The 11026-nt window shown below is 52.8% G+C and overlaps 2 protein-coding genes across 3 annotated transcripts; one reads left to right on the plus strand and one right to left on the minus strand.

The window, feature by feature from the left end:
* On the plus strand, nucleotides 1-3600 carry ERAS (ES cell expressed Ras). 2 transcript variants are annotated; one of them, XM_045051077.1, is made up of 2 exons: nucleotides 1-96; nucleotides 2618-3600. In XM_045051077.1, exon 2 carries the CDS (start codon nucleotides 2660-2662, stop codon nucleotides 3359-3361), a length of 702 nt encoding a protein of 233 aa, XP_044907012.1. In that variant the 5' UTR covers nucleotides 1-96; nucleotides 2618-2659; the 3' UTR covers nucleotides 3362-3600. The 2 variants fall into 2 exon arrangements, with proteins under 2 accessions (XP_044907012.1, XP_023104867.1); XM_023249099.2 differs by lacking the exon at nucleotides 1-96 and adding an exon at nucleotides 106-388.
* Nucleotides 3601-4502: 902 nt separating this feature from the next.
* PCSK1N (proprotein convertase subtilisin/kexin type 1 inhibitor) lies at nucleotides 4503-9992 on the minus strand. The gene is made up of 3 exons (XM_004000489.6): nucleotides 9792-9992; nucleotides 5316-5788; nucleotides 4503-4868 (listed from the first exon to the last, which is right to left on the minus strand). The coding sequence occupies exons 1-3, from the start codon at nucleotides 9903-9905 to the stop codon at nucleotides 4673-4675; spliced, it is 783 nt and encodes a 260-aa protein (XP_004000538.2). The 5' UTR covers nucleotides 9906-9992; the 3' UTR covers nucleotides 4503-4672.
* Nucleotides 9993-11026: the final 1034 nt, after the last annotated feature.

Raw genomic sequence — 11026 nt, forward strand, 5'->3', positions numbered from 1 at the left:
GTGGGTTTGGAGCATCTCTTCTGTCAGACCTGTGAGAGCTGGGACGGCTTGCTTCCGAGCGCATCCCGAGTGCAACCATCTTTCTCAGGACCTGAGGTGAGCCGGGCCACCAAGCCTCTAGCCCCGGCCCCGGGCAGGGAGGCCTTTTCCCGGTGGGTTGTGAGGGCGCAACAGAGGTGGGCTTTGAGAGGGAACCTTACCCTATCGCCTCCCATTCTCAGGGGTCAGGAACCACCTCCAGCCCCTCACTCAGCCGCCTTTGTGGAGACAGTCCTGGGTGCCGGTGTCCGCGCCGGGCGGGAAGCGGGCTGCTGTCCCGAGAGGCGGGAGTGGAGTGACTCCAGGAACTGGACGAGTGGGACTGGCCACAGTCAGGGGACAGTTTAGGGTAAAACTTGCGGGTCCCCCTCCCACACCTCCCCAGCTTAGTTCAGGGGAGGTTGACCTGGCGCAGGTGTTGGCTTGTAGGGGCTCAAGTTCAGGTGCCTCCCGCCCCTCGACGCACACCCCTGGCAACTGGGCGAATCCACACACCATGGGCCAGCCGGCTCCGAGTGGGGCCACAGCGTCTCAAAGGCCCTATGGTGACACTCGTAGGTCTCGGCCCACCGCAAGTGACTTGGTATCACCCAGGGAGCGCGAGACCCCTCTGTGGTTGATCTCCCGTGGGCCCTGTGATCTCGGGCCGGTCACCGCCACCGCCAAATCGCTTGTCCCGGCATCGCTGTTCCTGCACTGACAAAGCAGCCATGGTGGTGATGGCCCAGCATCTCCAGGGTGGCGGGAAGAGTCGAGTGGGCCGTCATGCGGGTCCCCTGGCACCTGCTGAGCTCCCAGGAACTAATGCTGCTGCCCCTTATCGCTCCTGGTGCCCTTTGCCAACGGGGCAGAGCCCGTCTCATAGGTCCCTGGCCTCAGGCAAGAACACCCTCAGATTCCCAGCTGCCCGGACCCCAATCCTGATAGTTATCCTTGAACCACCGCCCCCCCTCCCGCCTTTTACTCAAGAGCAAATCCTCTCCATGAGTTCCACCGTCGGCACATACCAGAATCCGATCCGATCTCTCCCCTCAGTCTATCTTTGCTGCTACATTTCTCCCTCTTTCTGTCCCCCAAGCCTTCGGGTACCGCAGAGCTCCATCCTCAGTTTACCTTTTTATCATGCCCCCCCCCCCCGCGCTCTTCTTTCTGAGCCAGCGTATCTACCGAGAACCCCACGGGTGGATCCCCATCTGGGATCTGCCCCGCCCCCCAACCCTGACCTCCAGAGCTCAAACTCAACAGAACCCCCCACTGATACCTCTAACCCACCCTCTGTCCCCAAACTGCCATCATCCCTGGGTTTCCAGAAAGACCCGAGGTAGCAGCCATTATGATGCATTTCCTGAGGCCACACACTGAACCAAGACCAGAATGTGTATTGAATAAATTTAATCGTAATTTGCTATTAATAGCTAACACTAATTGAGCGCCTGCTGTGTGCCCATCCTCTCCTTAACTGCATGATAATTTACTTGCTTATCTTGTTGATCGGCTCCTTCTCACTTCCAGAATCTAATCCTCCCAAGGGCAGGGATTTTAGTCTATTTTGTTCGCTGCCACTTCCCCACCCCCATACCTCCCACCTTCCTTCCCCACACCCATCACAATGCCTGGCACGCCAGGAAAACTCTGGAAATAATGCACGAAAATTAAATAATAATAAGAATGCCTAACATTAACCAATCCCCTTCTGCATGTTTATCACCTATTGTTGAGATATATTTTGCTGATTCCCCTTTGTTGTCTGTTTTCCTGACTAGAATGACAAGTTCCTGGCAGCCAGGGTTTGGTAACAATTTTCCCAGTTGTTTGTCCTTGCCACACAGTAGGTTCTCAATAGCTGTATGCTGAATAGGTAATAAAGGCTAAATTCTAATGTTAATGGATAGCTGACCTCATAATTTGCTGATTTACTTGGTTTATTGTCTCCACCTTTTAGAATACAAACTCCCTGGGGGCAGGAATGTTGCTCAGCATATAATATGCGATGGGGCACTATGTGGGGCTTGGGGATCAATCAACAGTGATACAAAACCAAATAAAAACTGACCAAAATCCCTGCTCCCCCTCCTCCGGAACAGGGAGGGACTGCTAATGGGCAGGAGATTTCTTTTCCGGGTGATGGAAATATTTTAAAAGTAGATTATGGTGAGGGTGGGGGCGCATGCGACTCCGGACCTCGAGGTTGTAGGTTCGAGTCGCGTGTTGGGTGTAGAGATTACTTAAAGGGTAAAAAAAAAAAAAAAAAAAAAAAAAAAAAAAAAAAATTATGGTGATGGTTGCAGAACAGTTGAATACACTAAAAAACAGTGAATTGTGCACTTTAACTGGATTGGCTTTATGGTCTATCAATTAAAAGTAAATAAAACTTTTTAAAATCACTGCCTTCACATAGAGGGAATGAGACAGAAATTAAGCAACATAAATAATGTATATAGTATATTAGAGGGTGATTCGCACACACCTAGGCCCTTAGGGAAAGTGATGCGATGCCACCCAACTGTCCCCTTGCCCCCAAATGGTCTTGCCTAACCTACCCCCGCCCCCATTGTCTTTTCTTCTCTTTCCCTCGTAGGGTCTGGTGTTCACATCCCTTCCCTGAGCTGCCCACGGGGTAATGGCACTGCCAAGAAAGCCTAACATGTTTGATCTGGGCCTGGGCACGTGGAGCCTTAGCTCCCAGGAGGAGAGCCAGAGGGCGCAGGGACCCCCCAAGGGTGTCAGCAAGCAGCTGCCTGAGTACAAGGCGGTAGTGGTGGGCGCGAGTGGCGTGGGCAAGAGTGCGCTCACCATCCAGCTGAACCACCAGTGCTTCGTGGAAGACCACGACCCCACGATCCAGGATTCCTACTGGAAGGAGGTGGCCCTGGGCCACGGGGGCTGCATTCTGAATGTCCTGGACACGGCAGGGCAGGCCACCCATAGGGCCCTGCGTGACCAGTGTGTGGCGATCGGGGATGGTGTGCTGGGGGTCTTCGCCCTGGATGACCCCTCATCTTTAGCCCAGCTGCAGCAGATGCGGGCCACCTGGGGCCCTCACCACACCCAGCCCCTGGTCCTTGTGGGCAACAAGTGTGACCTTGTGACCACCACCGGAGACGCTCGTGCGGCCGCTGCAGCCCTTGCGAAGAGCTGGGGAGCCCCCTTCGTGGAGACCTCAGCCAAGACGCGGCAAGGTGTAGAGGAGGCCTTCACCCTGCTCATCCATGAGATCCAAAAGGTCCGGGAGGCCATGGCAAAAGAGGCTGTGGCAGGGCCAGGTGGGGAGAAGGGCCGGCACGAGAAGGCCATGTGCCGCTGCGGCTGCTCCGTGGCCTAAAGATCTTGGTCAAGAAAAGCGGCCCTCCCCCAGGCCAGGGTGGTGGTTCCTAGACATGCAACCTCAGAAGCAGCTAGCTGTGTGGGGACACTGTTGGTGTACTGGGGATAGATGAATCCCTCTCTCGGGGAGTTTTTTCTTTGGTGATGGGCATCTGATAATGTAGGGCATAGTACTGGTTACTGTTGAGCTAAGAGATTTTGTGCAAAAATAAATGGTGTTCTCAGGTTTCAAAGCTGCCTCTGTGCCAAGTGTTCTGTGGGTGGGAGTGAAACTGGGAGAATGTTACTTGTGAGATTTCTTTCATTCAAGAAATGCTGGCGGGGGGAGCCCACTGTGTGCCAGGCCCTGCTTTGAATGCAAAGGATGGAGAGGCACAGACACTTAAAAATCCCTGCCCTCCTAGATCTAACATAAGGCAGGTGTAGGAATAAAAAGTGGGGGAGGTCGAGGAAAGCCTTATCGAGTAGGTGACATTTGAGCAAAAATTTGCAGGTAACCTGGGGCAGAGGGAATAGCCAGTGCAAAGGGAAGGAGCATAAACCAGCTACCACCACACCAACTCCCAATAGTGCAGGGCTGGGTGAGAGTACAGGTAGAGCGAGCCTCTATACTGTGGAACTCAGTATGTCAACATTAGAAATCAAGCTAACTTAAAATGCACCCTAGCTTTCTGCCCTGACAAAGACACTTTGTTAATGACCTGGAGCCCCAGGTTCTAATTTCTCAGACTCGGAGTTCCAAGCCAGGATAAGGCCTGCAGCTTGCTCCCTCTCTTCCCACTGGGAGCCCCTCCCTGCATCTGGAAGCACTCACGTGTGCTTTTGGACACCCCCCCCCTCCGTACAGCCCAAACTCTGCTCCCACCTCACAGCCACCCCTTGGTCCTCAGAAGGATGGACCCTAGAAAGATGCTACTGCGGGCCCCTGAAAGAGTCCTCCAAGCCTTCCGGAGTGGGGCATGGGATCTGGGTGGTTACTACCATTGTCTTTATGGATGCCTCCTCCTGCGAGAAGAGGCTTTAGAGTGGGGGAGGGTGTTTCTACCGCCCCAGGGCAGGGGTCCCTCTGCCTTTGTCTAAGGGCAGCCATCACCATACAGCCCACCAGCCCCCTAGAAACTGCCACTCAGACAAGCAAATAGCTGCTTTAGATCGCATTTATTGTGGGGGCAAGGGCGGCGATCTTGGGAGTCCAAGGGCAGCAACTGCAGCTGACGGGGTAAGCCGCTCTCAGTGTGCCGACGGGGAGCAGGTGGGGTGTTGGGGTGGGTGGTCCTGGGCCGGAGGGCGCGCAGGATTCAGGCGGTGCTCAGGGGGGCAGGAGGCGGCGCACCGGCGCCTGGGGCGAAGGGTTCTCCAGGCGCTTCACCCGCAGCAGGGCCCCCAGCACACCCTCAGGGGGCACCTCCGGGCTCAGATCCTGGTCCGCGGCGCGGCGGAGGCGGCGCGGGGCAGCCACAGCCTCGGAGTCCGCGCTCCCCGCCAGGATCCGCCCCAGCAAGTACCTGCAGGAGAGCCGAGTGGAAGGCACGGAGAATGTGCCCGCTCATCAACATCGCGGGCCTAGGTCCCAGATGACCCTGCAACCCCATACTGCCTGGGGACCCGGCAGTCACCAGCCTCCTCCCCACCCAGTCGTCCCCAGCCCACTGCTTTCCAGCTGTCCCTGCCTCCCATCCCAGAAACTATAGTTTCCCTGCCCCCCACTACTCCCCCCAGGAAGCAGACATTGGAGCCCCCTTCCTGGGACCGAAAGTCCCGTTCCCCCCACTTTCTCCCCAGCCAGACATCTCTGACCCTACACCCTGGGTCCAGCTCCTCACTCCCTCCTAGGGCCCCAGGGCCTAGGTGTTGGCACCACGCTGTGAGGCAGGCCCCAGCCGTCCCCCCTCGCCTTCCTTCCCCCCGGCAGGATGCAGGCACCGCCCCCTGCCCGCCCCTTGCTGGGCTACCTCAGCAGCTCCGGGTCCACATCTGGCGTCTCCTCGCCGGCGTCCTCTGCATCCGGGCCCGTGGGGCCGTCGTCGTAGACTGGGGGCCGGGGTCTGAGAGCAGCGGCAGGGGCAGGGGCAGGGACAAGCTGGGCCGCGAGGGCTGCAGGGTCCAGACGGGCGCGGAGCAGGGCGCGGGCTAGCTGCGCGGCGGGCGCGTCGGGGTCGTCCTCCAGGCCCAGCGCGGGGTCGTTAGTGCGGGGTGCGCTCCAGGCGCGCAGCAGCTGTGCCAGGACGCGCGCCTGCTGATCCTCGGCCTCCTGCGCCTCTGCCCGCGCTCGCTCCTGCCTTTCGGCCTCTAGCAGGTGCGCCAGCGCCCGCGCCAGCTCCTGCATAGCCCCCGCCCCTTCGCCGCGGGGCACTGCTCGCCGGAAGCGGCGGGGAGCTCCAGCCTCCGCCATGGGCGATGAGGCTGCGCCCAGGCCGCGGAGTTCCTGCCAGAAGACGAGGACGAGGAGGTGGGGGAAGAGATGTCAGCGTCCGTCAGGCCAGGGACCACCCCCCCCCCCACCCACCAAGGGGATCTCCATGGACCTCGAAAATCCCCAGATGCCACCAAAGGCACTGTGGCCCCGCAAATATACCCAGACACCCCTAAGGCCACTGGAGACCCCCAAATATCTCCAGACACACTTAAGACAACCAAAGCCTCCTATAGATCCTCAACCCCGCAATGGTTTCCTAGTGATTCAATTTGCCCCAGGGCTGCTGAAGAACAGTTTTTCTTTTTCTTTTTTTTAACAGGAGTGGTGATGGCAGACATGACAGCCATAGATTTTTCTATATTGATGTTATGGACTATAAGAACCATATTTGCATTTTATGGGTTCCTATTTATTGTTCACTTGTGTTACCCAAGAGATAGCAGACTGCTCTGCACCTTGAACTTTGGAATCTATATCTAGATCAGTACCTTTAAGTTCATCTTTTCCCTATCTCTTTTCTTTCTCCTCACTCCCTCCCTTCCTCTCTCTCTCTCCCTTCTCTTCCTCCCCTTCCTCTCTTCCTCCATCTCCCTCTCTCCTTCTCCCCCTCCTCTCTCCCTCTCCCTCTCCTTTTCTTTCCTCTGCATTGAATTGTTTTCCTGTGGATGTACATATTTTATTTAACTAGTCTTCAATTGATGGACATTTAGGGTGTTTCCAATCTTTTGCTATTCTTTTTTTTTTAATATTTTATTTTTTAAGTAATCTTTACACCCAAAGTGGGGCTTGAACTCAGCCCCATCAAAAGCCTCACGCTTCACCCACTAGGCCAGCCAGGTGCCCCCAATCTTTTGCTGTTCTTATCATGTTGGGATAAATAACCTTGTTCATATATTATTTGGCTTGTGTGTACGTCTTTCTTTAGAATAAATTACCCAATGACTAATTTTCAATTTGGACAGTTTTAAAACAATTTCAAAAAGTTTAAAGAAATTTTAAAAAGGTATCAAAAGTGCGGGTAAGGAACAAAAGACCATAAAAATGACCATGGAGAGTTGAAAAAGAAACACATCGAACATCTAGAAATATGTTTTGTTCTTTGTTTTTGTTTTTATTTAGGTAATCTCTACAGCCAACGTGGGGGGCTCGAACTTACAACCCCGAGATCAAGAGTCGCAAGCTCTTCTGACTGAGGTATCCAGGCGCCCCTAGAAATATGTTTTAAATGAAATTAAAAATTTTAAATGAAATTAAAAATTAAACAGGCAAGGGACGCCTGGCTGGCTCAGTCAGAAGAGCGTGGGACTCTTGATCTCGGGGTTGTAAGTTTGAGCCCCCCACGTTGGCTGTAGACATTACTTGAAAATTAAATGCTAGGGGGCGCCTGGGTGGCTCAGTCGGTTAAGCGTCCGACTTCGGCTCAGGTCACGATCTCGCAGTCCGTGAGTTCGAGCCCCGCGTCGGGCTCTGTGCTGACAGCTCAGAGCCTGGAGCCTGTTTCAGATTCTGTGTCTCCCTCTCTCTCTGACCCTCCCCCATTCATGTTCTGTCTCTGTCTCAAAAATAAATAAACATTAAAAAAAAATTAAAAAAAAAAAGAAAATGAAATGCTAAAAAAAAGTTAAAACAGGCCAGTTAAATAGCAGATTCAATAGAGCAGAAGGAAGTGATAAGATCGAACAGATCTTGACACTTGCTACACAATGGAAGGGACACTCAGAGCAGACAGGATCAACTCCTTCAAAGACTCATGCAGGGACAACAAATGATCCTAATGCAGGAGCAATGGAAAGGAAAAGATGAATACGTTTGACTCCATTCCAGTTAAGGATTTCCTGTTATCCCAAGACACCACAAATAGAGTGAATGGGAGAAGATGCCTGCAACACAAATAAAATGAAGGATTGGCATCAGATACACAAATAATGCCTAAAAAGCAAAGAGGCAAACAAACTAAACCTAGGGAAAACTGATGATCAAATATTTCACAAAAAAGTAAACTCAAACAGTTACTAAATATATGAGTCATAGGGCACCTCATTAGTAATCAGGAAAATGCAAATTAAAATGCCAATGAGCTACTATGCACAGTGCGTCCAAAAGATTGCCAAAAATCAAACTAATAATGTCCAATGTTGGCATGGCTGTGGAAAAAATGGAAACTCATACACTGCTGGTGGGAATTCAATTGCCAGAATAACTTTGAAAAAACAATTTGGCAATGTCTAAAAAGACGCACAAATCCTGTAACCCACTCCTGGGGTGGTACACTGTTTGAAACAGCACAAAAGTGGAGAAGGGGAGGACAAAAGCCTGGAAACAACCCAGATGTCTACGGGCTTATTGAGAATGCATTTATAAAACCATGATATACTCATATACTAGCAATGTACTCAGAAAATAAAATAATATGCAGCAATTGACTTTTGTAAATGAATTACAGCCACGCACTTCAATGCGGAAATGTGGATGGTGGACATATCTCACAACCGATGCACAGTCAAAACAAAAACAAAAACAAAAAGGAGGTTGGAATTCGATTTCAGGCGGCCTAAGACATCCTGATGACTTCCTAGTGACCCCTAGTGACAACTAGGAGCCAGATGCCTGGCATGATTCCATTTCTATGAGGAAAGGCTAAAACAACATATTGTTTAGACATATATACCTATATGAGGATTCCTTTAAAAAGTAAGGAATCAATGAACAGAAAATACAGGATAATGATTCTGGAGGAGAGGGCTGCTGTGCGCAGGGGCACCCAGGGGCTTCTAACTACTGATCATGCTCTATTTCTTAAACTGAGTGGTGGGTAGACATGGGGGTTATTTTGTCATTATTCGCTACATCATACATGTATGTTAACTATATTACGCCATATGTAAAATATTTAATAATTCTTAAATCCCCCATCCTTGACGCCGACAACGCTGAAGAGTTGGAGGATGTTGTGCTCCAAGCGCCCTGTGCGCCACAACCCCTTAGCCCCTGGGGAACCACACACTCACCAGCAATCACAACCTCACACACACTCACATGGACTAGCAGGCGTTGAGATGTCACATGTGTAACGCAACACTGCCACATCCACACACAAGGAACCGCACACGTTCACACACACGGCTGCTCATGCAGTTACGATCGCCAAGCTACCCAGATGTGTGGACACGCACCATCCTTAAAGACACAATGCAGCACAGAGACATCATGGCTCCTCTCCCCACAATGACACAGCTCCACAAAGAGACAGAGAAACAGCCTCATGAACACCCATACAAAATCCTAGTCACTCGGTCCAACAGAACCCAAATGGGATGTGCACATGGGAATGCAAAAAGTATTCCCTCTCAAAAGATGAAATCTTTCTCCCTGCCCCCCGCCTCTCTCTCTCTCTCTCTCTCTCTCTCTCTCTCTCTCTCTCTCCCTCCCTCCCTCCCTCCCTCTCTCTGTCTCACACACACATAGACACGCCCAAAGGTCAGTCATCACCATAGGATTCACCAACAGACGGTGTCACTGAGACAAGTCACACGCAGGAACACCACCGGCATCACACATGATGCACACTCAGACCCACAACCGCACCTCCGTATGGACGCTTGGAAGCGCTGACATCAAAGGACACACACTTACAGGGCCATCACGTTCTCACGCCCCTGTCATCGCATCTCGTGCACACAGACCCGTGCGCGCACTCCCTTCCCGAATGCGCGCTAGTCCCATGGACAGCGCACAGGCGACGGCGGGGCGAGGCCCGGCCTGCGCCAAGTGCCAAGGATGGGCTGGGCGCGGCTGCCAGGCGAGCCCCACACACCGCCACCCACACAGCCAAAGACCGAGTCCGGCATGGCCTGGGCGCCGACTGGCGGCTGCACCCCAGGCCACCCTGACCGACCTCCCCGCACGTCCGGGAACAAGGGCAAGCGAGGATGAAGGGCCAGCAGCCGAGCGCAGACCCTTGCCCGCAGCACACTTCTCCCCACCCCCACCCCGAACCCGACTGGAGTCCCACCTTTCCCGGCCGTGCGCAGAACGCAGGGGGAGGCCGAAGTAAGCCCAACAGCAGCAGCACCAAAAGGCCGACGCCCCCGGCCCGCGGCCCGCCGAGCAGTGGCGACCACGCCATGCTGCCCCAGCGAGCCGGGCTCCGGACGGGCGGACTGGCTGGCAAATGCGCAGCACCTGGGCTAGCGGGCAAGGCTGCGGTGCTCTGCGGCTGCGCACACCAGGGAACCCGGCCCTCCCCTGCCCACCCCCTCTGCCGCCACTCCACGCAGGCGCAGCTTGGGAGCACCAGCAGCCCCTCCATCCAGCCCATTGCCATGGAGATGCCCAAGGGGCAAGGTGGAAAGCTGGAGCCTGCGATGGCGGTTGCCATGGCAGTAGGAGGGCAGTTGCCGGGGCAACAGACCTTGCTGTCCCTTAGCAGACAGGCAAGAAAAATGGACTCAGTGGAGTGGAATGGGGGTCTGGTCCCCACCTCTCCCTCCCTGGGAAGAGATATATGACTTGTTCAGTGGATAAACAGTTAGTCGCTACTGTGGGCGAGGATAGATACATAGATACATAGATTTCACCCATATATTGCTCAAGAAAGGATTTCAAGTCACTTAAAATGATATATCAAAAGAAACAAAACTGGTAAAATTTGTGTATCCATTGGGCAAAAAATGTTGGGAAAGGAATGTCAGTAGTTATTTCGGGGTGAGGCAATAAATAATGGTTTGTCAGTTTCTCCTTCACACTTCTCTCTGCTGTCTGAAAAATGTTGCAATGGATATGTATTACTATTATAATTAGATAAAAAGATGAAGATTATTTTCATTTTGGAATTAAAACAAAGTATGCTAACATGGCATAAATTAAAAGTGAAGAAAAGAAAGACCCATTTATGTTGCTGTGAGTATATCTAATCCATTGATTCTGTCTCCATCTCTGCAGTATAACAATTTTACAATGAAAATCATTATACACATCCCTTTATGGACCTGAAGATGATATACCCAGCCACAGTGTGATGAACACATGTTTAAGGTGATTCTCATGATCCTTGCCTCCTGGTGTCCACAATCTTTTTCTCTTTCTTTAATGTTTAGTTAGTTTTGAGAGGGGGGAGGGACAGAGAGAGAGGGAGACAGATGATCCGAAGTAGGCTCCCCGCTGACAGCAGCCAGCCAAGGGGGGGGGGGGGGGGGCTTGAACTGAAGTCGGATGCTCAACTGACTGAGCCACCCAGGCGCCCTCTGG

This window comes from Felis catus, chromosome X (assembly GCF_018350175.1).
Source record: "Felis catus isolate Fca126 chromosome X, F.catus_Fca126_mat1.0, whole genome shotgun sequence".
Lineage (NCBI taxonomy): Eukaryota > Metazoa > Chordata > Mammalia > Carnivora > Felidae > Felis > Felis catus.

Coding starts and splice junctions, on each gene's coding strand:
- PCSK1N (XM_004000489.6), bottom strand. CDS start 9,905: ATGGCGTGGTCGCCACTGCTCGGCGGGCCGCGGGCCGGGGGCGTCGGC. Junction 5,789..9,791: donor TCTGCGCACGGCCGGGAAAG/GTGGGACTCCAG, acceptor GTCTTCTGGCAG/GAACTCCGCGGCCTGGGCGC. Junction 4,869..5,315: donor GTGGACCCGGAGCTGCTGAG/GTAGCCCAGCAA, acceptor GCTCTCCTGCAG/GTACTTGCTGGGGCGGATCC.
- ERAS (XM_045051077.1), top strand. CDS start 2,660: ATGGCACTGCCAAGAAAGCCTAACATGTTTGATCTGGGCCTGGGCACG.